The 16,679-nt window shown below is 42.3% G+C and overlaps 1 protein-coding gene across 2 annotated transcripts in view; it reads left to right on the forward strand.

Annotated features, from left to right (window-relative positions):
* Positions 1 to 16,679, forward strand: part of ELMOD3 (ELMO domain containing 3) — a 142,007-nt gene that overhangs the window by 65,624 nt on the left and 59,704 nt on the right. For both annotated transcript variants that reach the window (XM_069214246.1, XM_069214247.1), the window contains exon 5: positions 15,191 to 15,253. In XM_069214246.1, the coding sequence (XP_069070347.1) occupies positions 15,191 to 15,253 (63 nt within the window). The remainder of the gene's footprint in view (positions 1 to 15,190; positions 15,254 to 16,679) is intronic.

Consider the following 16,679-nt stretch of genomic DNA (forward strand, 5'->3'; position numbering starts at 1 on the left):
ACCCAGGCTTGGCTGTGCACGAAGGAAAATCTGGAAGAATGCACAGGAGCCGGAGCAGCTGCAAATCACGCGGTACCCAGCAATGCAGTCTACCTCCACCAGACATGGACTGAAGAGTCACTGGTCTGTGGGAGTCACTTGGACAGAGTTGCTGAGTTCCAGGGACCACGCTCGTCGTGCTGAGAGGGGACCCAGAGGACCAGTGATGCAGTCTTTTGGTGCCTGCGGTTGCAGGGGGAAGATTCCGTTGACACATGGGAGATTTCTTCAGAGCTCCTGGTGCAGAGAGGAGGCAGGCTACCCCCAGAGCATGCACCACCTGGAAACAGTCGAGAAAGCCGGCAGGATGAAGCGATATAAGGTTGCTAGTAGACGTATTGCTACATTGTTGCGGTTTTGCAGGCGTCCTGGGCAGTCAGCGGTCGATCCTTTGGCAGAAGGTGAAGAGGGAGATGCAGAGGAACTCTGATGAGCTCTTGCATTCGTTATCTGGTGAGATCCCCAAAGCAGAGACCCTAAATATCCAGAAAAGGAGGTTTGGCTACCTAGGAAGAAGGATTGGCCACCAAGAGAGGTAAGAGCCTATCAGAAGGAGCCTCTGACGTCACCTGCTGGCACTGGCCACTCAGAGCAGTCCAGTGTGCCACAGATACCTCTGTTTCCAAGATGGCAGAGGTCTGGGACACACTGGAGGAGCTCTGGGCACCTCCCCTGGGAGGTGCAGGTCTGGGGAGTGGTCACTCCCCTTTCCTTTGTCCAGTTTCGCGCCAGAGCAGGGTTGGGGGATCCCTGAACCGGTGTAGACTGGCTTATGCAGAGATGGGCAGCATCTGTGCCCATCAAAGCATATCCAGAGGCTGGGGGAGGCTACTCCTCCTCAGCCTTCACACCTATTTCCAAAGGGAGAGGGTGTTACACCCTCTCTCAGAGGAAGTCCTTTGTTCTGCCTTCCTGGGCCAGGGCTGCCTGGACCCCAGGAGGGCAGAAACCTGTCTGAGGGGTTGGCAGCAGCTGCAGTGGAGACCCCGGAAAGGCAGTTTGGCAGTATCCGGGTTCTGTGCTAGAGACCCAGGGGATCATGGAATTGTCCCCCCAATGCCAGAATGGCATTAGGGTGACAATTCCATGATCTTAGACATGTTACATGGCCATGTTCGGAGTTACCATTGTGACGCTGTACATAGGTAGTGACCTATGTACAGTGCACGCGTGTAAAGGTGTCCGCGCACTCACAAAGTCCGGGGAATTTGCCCTGAACGATGTGGGGGCACCTTGGCTAGTGCCAGGGTGCCCACACACTAAGTAACTTTGCACCCAATCTTCAGCAGGTCAAGGTTAGACATATAGGTGACATATAAGTTACTTAAGTGCAGTGGTAAATGGCTGTGAAATAACGTGGACGTTATTTCACGCAGGCTGCAGTGGCAGGCCTGTGTAAGAATTGTCAGAGCTCCCTATGGGTGGCAAAAGAACTGCTGCAGCCCATAGAGATCTCCTAGAACCCCAATACCCTGGGTACCTCAGTACCATATACTAGGGAATTATATGGGTTGTACCAGTATGCCAATGTGAATTGGTAAATTTAGTCACTAGACTTTTAGTGACAAATTTGGAAAGCAGAGAGAGCATAACCACTGAGGTTCTGGTTAGCAGAGCCTCCGTGAGACAGTTAGGCATCACACAGGGAACACATACATATAGGCCACAAACCTATGAGCACTGGGGTCCTGGCTGGCAGGATCCCAGTGACACATAACAACCACACTTAAAACATAGAGTTTTCACTATGAGCACTGGGCCCTGGCTAGCAGGATCCCAGTGAGACAGTGAAAACACCCTGACATATACTCACAAACAGGCCAAAAGTGGGGGTAACAAGGCTAGAAAGAGGCTACTTTCTCACACTATGCTAACAAATGGAAAAGATTTGTATATTATTGTCAATCTAAACAGATTGCCCCTCTTACAGCATCAATACAAGATATTGTATGCTATTTACTTCATTTACAAAAATCAACTTTAGCATTCTCTTCCATAAAAATACATCTTACTGCAATTTCAGCATATTTGCAAAATGTACAGCACAGCTCTTTATTTAGAGTTCCTGTTAGTAAAGCCTTCATGGAAGGCTTAAAACGCATCATTCCACCCAGAACACCTCCAGTCCCTTCTTGGAATTTAAACATATTGCTTTAGCAACTTATGGGCACACCATTTGAACCTATTCACTCATGTTAAATGCAATTCTCAACATGGAAGGTTGCCTTCCTAGTCGCAATTACATTATTGCGAAGAGTCAGTGAAATTCAAGCTTTCACTATTGAAGAACCGTTCATACAAGTACACAAACATAAATTCGTACTACAAACTAACCCTACATTTCTTCCAAAAGTAGTATCACCTTTTCATATCAATCAAACAGTGGAACTGCCAGTGTTCTTCCCACAGCCAGATTCTGTGGCAGAAATAGATTTACATACATTAGACATTAAAAGAACACTAATGTACTATATAGATAGAACACAACCATTCAGAATAACTAAACCGCTGTTTGTAGCCTTTCAAAAACCTCATACTGGTAACCCCATTTCAAAACCAGGATTAGCAAGATGGATAGTAAGATGCATCCAAACATGCTACGTTAAAGCCATAAGACAACTCTTGGTTACTCCTAAAGCACATTCCACAAGGAAGAAATATGCTACAATGGCTTTTTTAGGAAACATACCAATGGTTAAAATATGTAAAGCAGCTACTTGGTCAACACAACATACATTTTACTAAACACTGTTGTGTAGAAGTTTTAACAACACAGCAAGCCACAGTAGGTCAAGCTGTGCTCAGAACATTATTTCAAACAACTTCAACTCCTACAGGCTAACCACAGCTTTTATGGGAGGACTAACTGCTTTGTAGTTTATGCACAGCATGTGTATCTGCAGCTACATATGCCATCGAACGGAAAATGTCACTTACCCAGTGTACATCTGTTCGTGGCATGGTGTGCTGCAGATTCACATGCACCCTCCCACCTCCCTGGCAGCCTGTAGTCTTTCAAGTTAACATTTGTACATATGTAGTTATATGTGTGTATATATATATATATATATATATATATGTGTGTGTGTATATATATATATATATGTTCGATGGCATGTGTAGCTGCAGATACACATGCTGTGCATATCCCGCCATCTAGTGTTGGGCTCGGAGTGTTACAAGTTGTTTTTCTTCGAAGAAGTCTTTTCGAGTCACGAGATCGAGGGACTCCTCCCATTTCGGCTCCATTGCGCATGGGCGTCGACTCCATCTTAGATTGTTTTCTTTCCGCCATCGGGTTCGGTCGTGTTCCTCTTCGCTCTGTGTTTCGGTTTGGAAAGTTAGTTAGATATCGGAAAAATTTGACGGTATTGTTTGCGTTCGGTATCGGGTTAGTTATCACAGATCTACACCGAATTTTGAAGAGCTTCGGTGGCCCTTCGGGGTTTCGATTCCCCGGCGGGGCCTGGTCGGCCCGACCACATGCGTCTACAAGACTAATGGAACGGACCCCATTCCGCTTCTGCCCCGAATACCACAATAAGTATCCTTACACAGATCAACATTTGGTCTGTAATTTGTGTTTGTCTCCCGAACACAAAGAGGATACCTGCGAGGCCTGTCGAGCGTTTCGATCGAGGAAAACGCTGAGGGACCGGAGAGGGGAAAGGCTTCAAATGGCGTCGGCAGGACACCACGACTTGAAGGAAGAAGAAACCTTCTCCATTGCTGACTCGGACGAGGCCGAAACAGAACAGACGCCGAAAACCGTGAGTAAAACTGCCCCGGCCAAAACTCACGTTAAAATCATCAGAGCCCAGGGGACGCCACCGCCGGCAGGCCATGGCTTAACCCAAAAAAATCGGTGACCGTCCATCGGCACCGAAAAAAGGGCACACATGTGTCGAAGTCATCCGACTCCGGTCGAGATACCGGCACAGAAAAGACTCGGCCCGAGACACCGGGTCAGAACAATCTCGACAGCGAGACACCGGCACCGAGAAATCGGAACACTGAAACACAAAAAAGTGGCTTCGGAGCCAAAAAAGACGGTGGAAAAGGTTTTGATACCGAAACATCCGGCTTCAGAGCCGAAAACAAGTTCCTACACCGAGGAGCAAGGGCTTTCCACACAAATGCAAAGCCATAAATTCGTCCAAGAGCTAGAAGCAGGGGAGCCAGATTATACACAGAGAAGGCTCCATATCCAAAAGGAGACAGGGAAGATAAGAACTCTCCCTCCTATAAGGATGAAAAGGAAACTGGCTTTCCAAGAGAAGGATAAACCACAAGCAAAGGTGGCAAAACAAGTAACTCCGCCACCATCACCTCAACGCTCACCGCAATTGTCACCAATCGCTAGTCCACCTATGGTGCAGTCTCCAACACACACAGGCATGAGCCAAGATGACCCTGATGCATGGGATCTTTATGATGCGCCTGTGTTAGATAATAGTCCCGACTGTTACCCAGCAAGACCATCACCACCTGAAGACAGTACTGCTTACACGCAGGTGGTGTCCAGAGCAGCTGCTTTTCACAACGTGACACTGCACGCTGAACCTATCGAAGATGACTTTTTATTTAATACTCTGTCGTCCACACATAGTCAGTACCACAGTCTTCCGATGCTACCGGGAATGTTGAAACACGCAAAGCAAATATTTCAAGAACCCGTTAAAGGCAGGGCCATCACTCCTAGGGTGGAAAAATAGTACAAGCCTCCACCAACAGACCCTATGTACATTACGAAGCAACTGACACCGGACTCAGTAGTAGTTGGCGCAGCACGTAAAAGGGCGAATTCACACACCTCCGGAGATGCACCACCACCCGACAAAGAAAGTCGCAAGTTCGACACAGCGGAAAAAAAAAAAGCAGCACAAGCAGCCAATCAATGGCGCATTGCAATTTCACAGGCTTTGCTGTCAAGATATGACAGAGCCCACTGGGATGAAATGCAACACATTATTGAACATCTGCCCAAAGAATTCCAAAAACGTGCACAACAAGTGGTAGAAGAGGGCCAAAGTATCTCAAATAACCAGATCCATTCAGCAATGGACGCAGCAGTCACAGCTGCAAGAACTGTAAATACAGCGGTGACAATTCGGAGACACGCATGGCTGCGCACCTCAGGATTCAAGCCCGAAATCCAACAGGCTGTGCTTAATATGTGTTTTAATGGACAGCAGTTGTTTGGGCCGGAAGTGGACACAACTATCGAGAAGCTGAAAAAAGATACAGATACGGCCAAGGCCATGGGCGCGCTCTACTCCCCACAGAACAGAGGCACTTTTAGTAAGACGCAATTTAGAGGGGGGTTTCGGGACCAAACCACAGAACCCTCAACTTCACAAACCAGGCCCACATACCAGAGCCAGTATCAGAGAGGAGGCTTTCGGGGACAATACAGAGGTGGACAGTTCCCTAAAACTAGAGGAAAGTTCCAAAGTCGCAAGACCCCTCAAAACAAACAGTGACTTCAGTGTCACAAATCCCCAACACGTAACACCAGTGGGGGTGGAGACTAACAGATTTTTACCAAAATTGGGAGGAAATAACAACGGACTCGTGGGTCCTAGCCATCATCCAACATGGCTATTGCATAGAATTCCTACAATTACCACCAAATGTGCCTCCAAAAACACACCACATGTCCAAGCAACACATGGATCTATTACAGATAGAAGTCCAAGCGTTGTTACAAAAAAATGCGATAGAACTAGTACCCAATCATCAGAAAGGAACAGGGGTTTACTCCCTGTACTTTCTCATACCCAAAAAGGACAAAACTCTAAGACCCATATTAGATCTCAGAACACTAAATCTTTACATCAAATCAGATCACTTTCACATGGTAACACTTCAAGACGTAATCCCCTTGCTCAAACAACAAGACTACATGACCACATTAGATCTCAAAGATGCGTACTTCCATATACCCATACATCCTTCACACAGGAAATACTTAAGGTTTGTAATCCAAGGAGTACATTACCAGTTCAAAGTGTTACCATTCGGAATAAGAACAGCACCAAGGGTATTTACAAAATGCCTTGCAGTAGTAGCGGCACATATCAGAAGACAACACATACACGTGTTCCCGTATTTAGACGATTGGCTAATCAAAACCAACACACAAGAACAGTGTTTTCAACACACAAAAAACTTTATAGAAACACTTCACAAACTAGGTTTCTCACTAAACTACCAAAAATCACACCTATAGCCGTGTCAAATACAACAATACTTAGGAGCAACAATCAACACAAAAAAAGGGATTGCCACTCCAAGTCCACAGAGGGTACAAGCATTCCAAAACGTTATACAAAGCATGCACCCAAACCAGAAGTATCAGGTAAAATTAGTGATGAAACTACTAGGCATGATGTCCTCATGCATAGCCATTGTCCCAAACGCAAGATTACACATGCGGCCCTTACAGCAGTGCCTAGCAACACAATGGACACAAGCACAGGGTCAACTACAAGATCTAGTGTTGATAGACCGCCACACACACACCTCGCTACAATGGTGGAATCATATACATTTAAATCAAGGGCGGCTTTTCCAGGACCCAGTGCCTCAATACGTGATCACAACAGATGCTTCTATGGTAGGGTGGGGAGCACACCTTAACCAACACAGCATCCAGGGACAATGGGACACTCAACCGAAACAAATTCACATAAATCAGCTAGAACTACTAGCAGTGTTTCTAGCGTTGAAAGCATTTCAACCGCTAATAGCCCACAAACACATCTTTGTCAAAACAGACAACATGACAACAATGTATTACTTAAACAAACAGGGAGGCACACACTCATCACAACTGTGTCACTTAGCACAAAAAATTTGGCATTGGGCGAATCACAATCACATTCACCCAATAGCGCAATACATCGCAGGAATTGAGAACCAGTTGGCAGACAATCTCAGTCGAGATCACCAACAGATCCACGAATGGGAGATTCATCCCCAGATACTACAAACCCACTTCAAAAACTGGGTAACACCGCAAATAGACCTATTCCAACAAAAGAAAACGCAAAATGCCAAAACTTTGCATCCAGGTACCCACAGCCTCACTCCAAGGGCAATGCGTTATGGATGAGTTGGTCAGGGATATTTGCTTACGCTTTTCCCCCTCTCCCACTCATTCCGTATCTAGTAAACAAACTGAGTCAAAACAAACTCAAACTAATACTAATAGCACCAACTTGGGCACAACAACCTTGGTACACAACACTACTAGACCTGTCAGTAGTACCTCATATCAAACTACCAAACAGACCAGATCTGTTAACTCAACACAAACAACAAATCAGACACCCGAATCCAGCATCGCTCAATCTAGCAATCTGGCTCCTGAAGTCTTAGAATTCGGACATTTAAACCTCACACAAGAATGTATGGAGGTCATCAAACAGGCTAGAAAACCTACTACAAGACATTGCTACGCAAATAAATGGAAACGATTTGTTTATTACTGTCATAATAATCAAATTCAACCATTACACGCGTCCGCTACACACATTGTAAGCTACTTACTACACTTACAAAAATCTAAGTTAGCTTTTTCATCCATTAAAATACATCTCACAGCAATTTCAGCTTATCTGCAAATTACACATTCAACTTCACTATTTAGGATCCCAGTCATAAAAGCTTTTATGGAGGGCCTAAAAATGATCATTCCACCGAGAACACCACCAGTTCCTTCGTGGAACCTCAATATTGTATTAACAAGACCCATGGGTCCACCATTCGAACCTATGCACTCTTGTGAAATGCAATACTTAACTTGGAAAGTAGCCTTCCTAATAGCTATCACATCACTCAGAAGAGTAAGTGAAATACAAGCCTTTACCATACAGGAACCATCTATACAAATACATAAACATAAAGTGATTCTACGTACAAATCCTAAATTTTTGCCAAAAGCTATATCACCATTCCACTTAAACCAAACTGTGGAACTCCCAGTGTTTTTTCCACAACCAGACTCTGTAGCTGAAAGAGCATTACATACATTAGACATTAAAAGAGCTCTAATGTACTACATTGATAAAACCAAACAGTTTCGCAAAACAAAACAATTGTTTGTAGCTTACCAAAAACCTCATACAGGAAATCCAATATCCAAACAAGGCATTGCCATATGGATAGTGAAATGTATTCAAACCTGTTATGCTAAAGCTAAAAGAGAACTGCCTATTACACCAAAGGCACACTCCACTAGAAAGAAAGGCGCCACAATGGCCTTTCTAGGAAATATACCAATGACAGAAATCTGTAAAGCAGCCACATGGTCTACGCCTCATACATTCACTAAACATTACTGCGTGGATGTGTTAACAACACAACAAGCCACAGTAGGACAAGCAGTACTAAGAACTTTATTTCAAACAACGTCAACTCCTACAGGTTAAACCACCGTTTTTGGGGAGATAACTGCTTACTAGTCTATGCACAGCATGTGTATCTGCAGCTACACATGCCATTGAACGGAAAATGTCACTTACCCAGTGTACATCTGTTCGTGGCATGAGACGCTGCAGATTCACATGCGCCCTCCCACCTCCCCGGGAGCCTGTAGCCGGTGTAAGTTGATCAAAGTTAAACTCGTACATTTGTAAATATAATACTTTTAGTCACATTATGTGAACATACTCACTCCATTGCATGGGCATTATTGCTATATACACAACTCCTACCTCACCCTCTGTGGGGAAAACAATCTAAGATGGAGTCGACGCCCATGCGCAATGGAGCCGAAATGGGAGGAGTCCCTCGATCTCGTGACTCGAAAAGACTTCTTCGAAGAAAAACAACTTGTAACACATTCCATTAGCATGGGCATCTCTTTTCTTTATACTCTATCACTCATACCTTACCCTTTGTGGGAAAACAATCTAACATGGAGTCGATGCCCATGTACAATGGAGCCGAAGAGGAGTCACCACTCGATCCCGTGACTCCAAAAACACTTCTTCGAAGAAAAACAACTTGTAACACTCCGAGCCCAACACTAGGAAGCAGAAGTATATGCACAGCATGTGAATCTGCAGCGGAACATGACACGAACAGATGTACACTGGGTAAGTGACATTTTCCATATATATATATATATATATATATATATATATATATATATATATATATATATATATATATATATATATATATATATATATAATGTGTGTGTGTTTTTTGGTATTTTTCTTAAGGGCATGTCTTTTTCTTCAAACAATCAAGTGAAAAAACTAAATGCTGTTGGTTCTTCCATGACTGCGCTTCTGGCGTGGAAAGTTGTGGAAAAAGAACTGACGTACACGTGCGGAGGTGGCGTCTATATAGACAGCTGTGACGTCACGATGACACCACGCGGATCCGAACGACGTCACCCGATGCTGCGCACAGTGTACTACTCAGAATACAAATTCCAGATTTGAAGCTGACGCCAGGCAATTCTAAGGTAAGGAGTCTGCAGCTAGATCGAGTCTCTACCAGATAATTCCTTACCGAAGGTAAGTAACTTGTTCTTTAGTTATCATCAAGACTGGTACAGGCACTGTGGCTTTATTATTCTTAGGCTACCACCTTTTTGGTTTAGCTTGATTAAAGTGCTTAACAATATACGTAGAGTAGTCTTTGCTTCTGCCATAGGAATACTACTTTCCCACTTCATGTGGTTGGCTGGAGTTTAGTTTAGAATTCTGGATCCTAAAGAGTGCTTGCATTGTAATGCAGCATGAGGGGTCGTTTAGCATCTCAAAAGTACACTGAGTCAGCGTACACTACATTCTTTATCTCAAACACGCACTCTATACTAACAATCATTGTTTTATGTTTTCACTGCAGAAGATGTCTTTAATGTTTTAATTGGGACTCCATATGCAAGCCACTTCTATCGGCTTTGTCAGTGCTTGTTCTGGATTTGGATGAATGAATTAGGTTTTATGCGTGTTGGTGTTGGGATTGATAAACATATTGTGTTTCATGTTGCAGTTCCAGGGTTATGGTCTGATCAGAATAATCTGAAGTTTGCTAAAAGTTGAAGTAGAACAAAGGCTACCCATGTGGTACCTATATAGTTTTCTTATTCTTTGAATTCAATGCAAGACTTGAGTGCAAAGAGTTAGAGTTGCAGCCCAAACCCGAAGGAGTCCTCGACCAAAAGGAGTTAACTGAATCCATTGAAGGAAAAAAAAAAAAAAAACTCCGCTATTTGTCTGATGGTTCCACATACTACTCTCTGTAAACGTTCAGACGTGACTGGCCACATTTTAAGGAATTGAAAAAAATGCTCAGCAAATTGTCAAAAAATACATTTCATTTCAGTATGAAAATGAATCTCATCAAGGTTTCATATCCTCTTCTGATGAAATAACTTAATGATGGTTAATCTCAGCAACATGTGAAATTCCATTAATTCCGTGTGGTAGGCATTTGTTCTGTAAAACGTGTAGAGCTTTTTAGGTCCCCAATTTGGTCCTGGTATAGTGAATAAGATTGAAATGTAGTAGCAATTAATAATACAGTGAATTACAAAGTATAATGTCTGTCATATCTGCCCCATCCCCAAATGACCTACCCTTCTCACCTCCCAGGCAAGTAACTGTTCTTGCTGGTAGTGAGGCTTGATCTGCTGCTGCCGCCACTGCTATATCTATGTGGTATGTTATTGAAGTTTGGTTACCACCTTTTCATTTTTCAAAAGTGAATCTGGAACTATCAAGAATCGAAGAGAGTGCTGGGTGGAAGTGCTGTGGCACAGGTGGGTGGAGGTGTGGACAGATGCTGCTAAGGAGGAAGAAATGGTACAAGCTTCTCGTGAACATACAGCAGCAGCACATTCTTTCCCCACAAATGCAAAGAGTTTGTATACCATGGGTATCAGCAGTGTACGTTTTCTTCCCACATACTTACTGGTGTTGAGCCGTCTGAAACAGTCCAAACGTCACTAGATCTGTGCACAAATACAGGACATGTGGCAGCAGTGCAAAATTCCCTTTCACACACAGGGCAAGTGCAGCAACCCTTCAAGGATCTCTTTCATAAACAGAAGAGTAATTGGAGAGTAAGCAGGTGTTCACACTGGTTCAGACACACATACTGGTGATTGCAACTGTAGATGCTTCCTTATTCATTAGGTAAAATTTATGTTGGATTATCAGACAAAGCAGATATGTAGTTCACAAATTAAAGAGCACATTTTTAAGAAGCTGTGGCAATCCGTGCTCCCGATTTGCGATTTGAAGGCCAGTTGGCAACACTCAATGTCCATAATAGGAAAGCAGGCTGTCTTTAAGAAGCCCCATCAGATTAGCAATCACTTATTCAACTTCAGTTCAAATATTGAGGGCATCTTCCGCTCATACTGTGATCATGTCTTTGAAAACATACAGAGATCCAAACTAGAAATAGAAAGTGACTTGCCAATGAAAGCACCAGTTGCACTAAATGAAAATAAAAATGCAGTATTCAAACTTTAAATCGGGAAAACCAGGAGCAGATGAGATAACAGGTCTTTTAGGTCTGTAGCGTCCATTTTTCAGATGAGATTGTCTGTGCTTGTTCTCCAGACTTTCCAGGCAAACAACCATTGGGCACGTCAATAGATTTGACGTTTGCAAGCAATGCCAGATCCACACACCATGCAAAACATCAAGCCTATTGGTTTTGCCTTTTTTTTGTGTGTGCTTTGAATGCATGTTTCCTCCAGATACAGTTCCTTATTTAAATTTTATGATAAAGGAGAAATGGAACGAACGACAGACACCATAACAGCATCCCAAAACAAACAGTTGTACCTAGAGCAGGTAGCAAGCACAGGCTAAAACCACAATACAACTAGGACTTGCAAATGTATGCCAAGATAGTGACAAATTGATTACGCAAATCAATTGATCTAGCCAAAGGTGACTTTATTAAAGCTTGCCTAGATAGTGACAACATTGATGTTACAACGAGGGGCACAAATTGAAAAGCTTCAGTATAACGTGATGTGGAAAAAGCACTTCATTACAATCACTGCCCCTTTAGAAACCTGTGGTGTGGTATTATGTATTGGATCAGGTTTTATATCCATATTGCTGTAGCACTTTGCCCTGCACCCAAGCTAGCTGTTAATATTACTATACTTACATAGAGCACTCCACAATTTGTCTAGTCTCTAGGTAATAGCAGGTGTTTATTATTACCCAGCGCAGCCAGTGCTGGCTACTTAATTTGTTTTGCTCAACTGGATAAAGGCTGAGTTGGCCCAGCAGGATTTTAACTTGTGAGCTTTAAGTTACACACAGACGTGTACAATAGGTGGTTTAATTCACTGAGCTATTTTAACAAAAAAGTCCCCTCAAAACTTAGATTTGGCTAAGGTTAAAGCAAAGATTGAAACATTCCACCCATCTTTAACTCTAATATTACCATACAGAACACATTATCGACAACCCCTAGGAATGCATTTGTTGCAATTTAGACCATGGGATAGGTCATGGAAGTTATAAAAAAAAAAAAGAAAAAGCTTGCAGACGTTTACTGCCCAATAGGTCCAAGGGAATGAGAGGATTAACAAGCACTCACTTGATTGCGTACTCCGTCACTATACTGCCATAAAAAGAAGCAAACAATTGACAAGTCTCAAACCAGACTGCTGAAATAATGAGAATTTCCCCGCAATTCTAGGTTCTGTACTGTTATATCCCTAGGCACATGTAGGACACAAAAGTCTTAAACTAATTCAAAAATGTAATAGGTGTGTACTCGCCTACCTCAAGTGTCATGCTTCATCATCGGCCACACTTCAATCACCAGAGAACCATACATACTGAATGGGCTCCTCACAGTGATGAGGGGTGCTCAATAGGATGATGAGTGAAAGTGGAAACAGGATCTAGACTTCACAAAAATCCCTGAACCTAACCCCACATTTTTTATTTCGTTGTGCGTAGATCAAGGGGAAGATTAAGAACTGGATTGATACCCGGGATTGGTTGGTATCCCTGCATCTATAAAGTCAGCGTATTTGGAAACCGGATCTAGACTTAATAAAAATCCCTGTACCTAAACCTGATATGTTTCCTTTATTGTGGGGGAACAATTCTGGGACCCATTAGAGGGCTGGTTTGTAGGCTCACTTTCACCCATCATCCTATTAAGCACACCTCATCACTGTGAGGAACCCATTTACCATTCGCAGGTTCTTTGGTGAGTGAGGTGTGCCCAATAATGAAGCACGACATCCATGGGGATCTGAGAGCCCCCCCAACCCATCAAATTATTAAATGTGTTTAAGGCTTGCGTGTCCTACACATGCCTGGGGATATAGTAGTACGGACCCTAGAATTACATAGATCATGGAAGCTCAATCTGTGGATATTGAAATCCTAAAATAAACCACCAAGCATCCAAGGCTTGAACTGATATCTCAGTTGTGTTCACTAAATCAAAAACACTCTGAATATTAATTAAAAGATACTTAAGAACCTTGAAGTCCACTTCACACATTTCAAGCCTGTACCCATGCAAAGAATCCTGCTACAATAGGTTTTCTAAGAAACTACCTTCCCGTCCAATGCTAAACTTATAAACTATGATTACACTCTTGCTTCATGAAGCAATGGCATCCTACCAACTCTCCTGCCTTGTATATTGCAAGTGAAAGACAGTGCTAAACACATACTGATTTATTGAGCTCATTTGGAGGACGATATTGTGGCTAAACTCTCAATGTTTGAAATCTGCCAACAAAACCTTCACTTCTGCCTTATCACAAGCCAAAACATATGTCCTCCATAGAACCTTTTAAAAAGTTAGTCAAGCTTAATAATTTGAGACAAATCAACAATGCATAGTGCCTCTGGCAGTAAAACAAGGGCGCTAAATTTCGCAAATGTTGGCACGGTGTTCAGACTACAATAGATATATGTGCCATAAGCGTCCTAATTACTCTCTTGGTTATTCTTGTTTGTAGCTATTCCAGAATGAAAGGCGAAATTATTTATACTTTGTTTGGTGCCACACAAAAACCCATTGCAAATGTATTGGAACATGTAGAAGAATTCACACACCGAAAATGGCGTCTGCCTTTACTTTGCACTAAGGTATGAGGTGATCAGTGCTAAAAGTAGGCTCCAATACAAACCCAGAAATTGTATTTCATCCTATAATACCTAAAATGACATGATCACACAACGGGTGTCACCTAAGCACAGCACGTCATATTACCTTTCCCTTGGCATAACCTTTAACCATTCTACAGTATCAGCTCAAATAAATGCACACACACAACATGCTGTGCACTACACATCGTGTCAAGGAAAATTTTATATACTACCATTATGAGAGACTAGATCACGACCAAGAACCAACCTAGAAATTAGTCATCTTGACAAAACAATCCTGCCATGCATATATTTGTATATATGCAAAAGTAGTTTAAGAAGATACTTATTTTTCAGGTAACATTATGCCTTTAACTTCATTCCTTTTCTTTTATCGGTCTCCAATTCGTTTTTCATTGGTCTTCATTTCACTATATTTTACAGTCCAGATTCTACTATTAGAATGTCCTTTTTTTTTTATTCCATACAGAGTTACCAAACACAGATTTGAGTTAAATAAATCCTAAATGTGTTGTTGAAGTACACAGCTGGAATAATTTGGTCTTTTGGCACGGCTCTTCGCCCATCCGCTGTGACATCAATCCTGAGGGACAAAACTGTAACTCACTCTTATTTTGAAAAAATTATTTTCTAATTGTGATTCTCTTTCACTTACAGTAATCTCAGGTGGGTCAGGTTATGTAACTGTATCAATTTCTGTTTACTGTATACAGTGCCATAGTTTCAGAATATACACATAAGATATGCAGTGCTACATAAATGATTTCCATTTAAATAAATTATATTTAAATGTTTTGGGATTTATGTCACTTTCTGTGTGCCTTGCGATGCCTGAAGTGCCAGTAGTTGGTTGTCCTGAACATTTGTCTTGGGATCTCAATCCATGTTACTTACCCCTGTTTGTAAGTGCCATGTTATTTCAGTGCAGTCTTCTGAAAAGTGTGCAAACTAATGTCCCACCTACTTAGTTTTTTTCCAGATCTCTATTTAATTGTCTACTCCTTTCTATCTCTTGCCAGACGTATGTGAGGCAGTGCTTCAGGCAGAGGAGGAATGGGAAGCTGTTGAGATCCTCCAGTCAGGTATGTACTTTAGTGTAGGATTGACTAGATTACGAAAAACAATTTCATGGTTGCTCTCAAGCTAACGTTGCTCCTCGATCCCTGGTTGCTCATCATACTTGGCTGCTTTTATGTTTTGCATGGTTGGGTTGCCGTTGCTTATTTACATTATGTAACTGGCTCACTGATTTCACATATGCTGAGGTGTTCTGTAATTGTCTTAACTACCTGCTTGTTCCCTAATTCGCCTGAATATGTGTCGCCTTCTCTGTTAAATATTTAGTATGTTTGGTACGGCATGAAATAATACCAAACATCCTCTAGAGCAGTAATTGCACTTGGCCTCCGTATCCCCAGTGATTGTGGGCCTTATACCCTTTGCATGCCACTATGACATGCGTTAAATTGTCTTTCATTGTTACAGGTCTGCCAGGTGAAAACACAACAGGTAACTCTTATAGTCCAGGCAGCGCCAGGCAGTATTTAAGGCTAGGGGAGTGTTGGGCAGTTTTATTATTTTATGCCATTGACAAGCTTCCAACGCGCTTGCAATATATCTTATTTCAATCAACTCTTAGTGAAAAATGAATTGGCCATTCCTTTTACCAGCTAGGTTACATAGTGCAGAGGAGTTGCTTATAGTAGAAGTCTTGTTAATTTGATTAGAAACTGTACTACTCTGCTGCCCTCGTTCTGTTTTTTTAGGTCTTGTTTGCCAAGATATTTTAATATCACTAAAATTATATGTGTAATAAATATAACTTCAATGGTTTCAGGCAGCCCTATTCATCCCTTGGCCTGTTATTTCATTCACATTTTAATTTCGCCCTCTACAGCATGCAGCATCATTTAGTTAGGTCAGCCCACTTCAGCTAATGGCTAACCTCACTGTGAGTGCCATCCCTCTGCCCTTTTACAAGGAGCACATCCACGCACAAAGTATTTCCCTGAAGTGCCAGGGACTGTAAAGGCAATGTTGCTTTTTGAGACCCAGAAAATATTTTTGCTTTTAACCTATGCATTTTTGTAGATGGAAGAGTACCTGGCAGCTTCCCCAACAAATACTATAACAAGATATAACAAGCGTTGAAAAAGCCAACAGCAGACTGCTAATGCCAGACTTTTTGATTTTGCCAAAGCTTGTTTTATTTGTACGAACAGTACAAAGTACATTCACTTGTTGTCACTAACAGATTAACGTTATATTTACTTTTTCGCTGAAAACTGACCATGGAGCAATAAATAATTGCCCCAACAGATACGAACCTACTTTGAAATTCTTTTTATCGAGTCTGCATTTGCTAGTGCTTTGTTTTTTTCCAGTCTTTCGATTCAGATTTTGTTGGCATAACTCGATGAGCGAGCTTTCATGCCTATCAGATGGGGCTGAGTAGTATGAGGGGAAAATCAGCTGCAGTGTTTCAACTGACAGAATTGGTAGTCACAA

Source organism: Pleurodeles waltl, chromosome 11 (assembly GCF_031143425.1).
Source record: "Pleurodeles waltl isolate 20211129_DDA chromosome 11, aPleWal1.hap1.20221129, whole genome shotgun sequence".
Lineage (NCBI taxonomy): Eukaryota > Metazoa > Chordata > Amphibia > Caudata > Salamandridae > Pleurodeles > Pleurodeles waltl.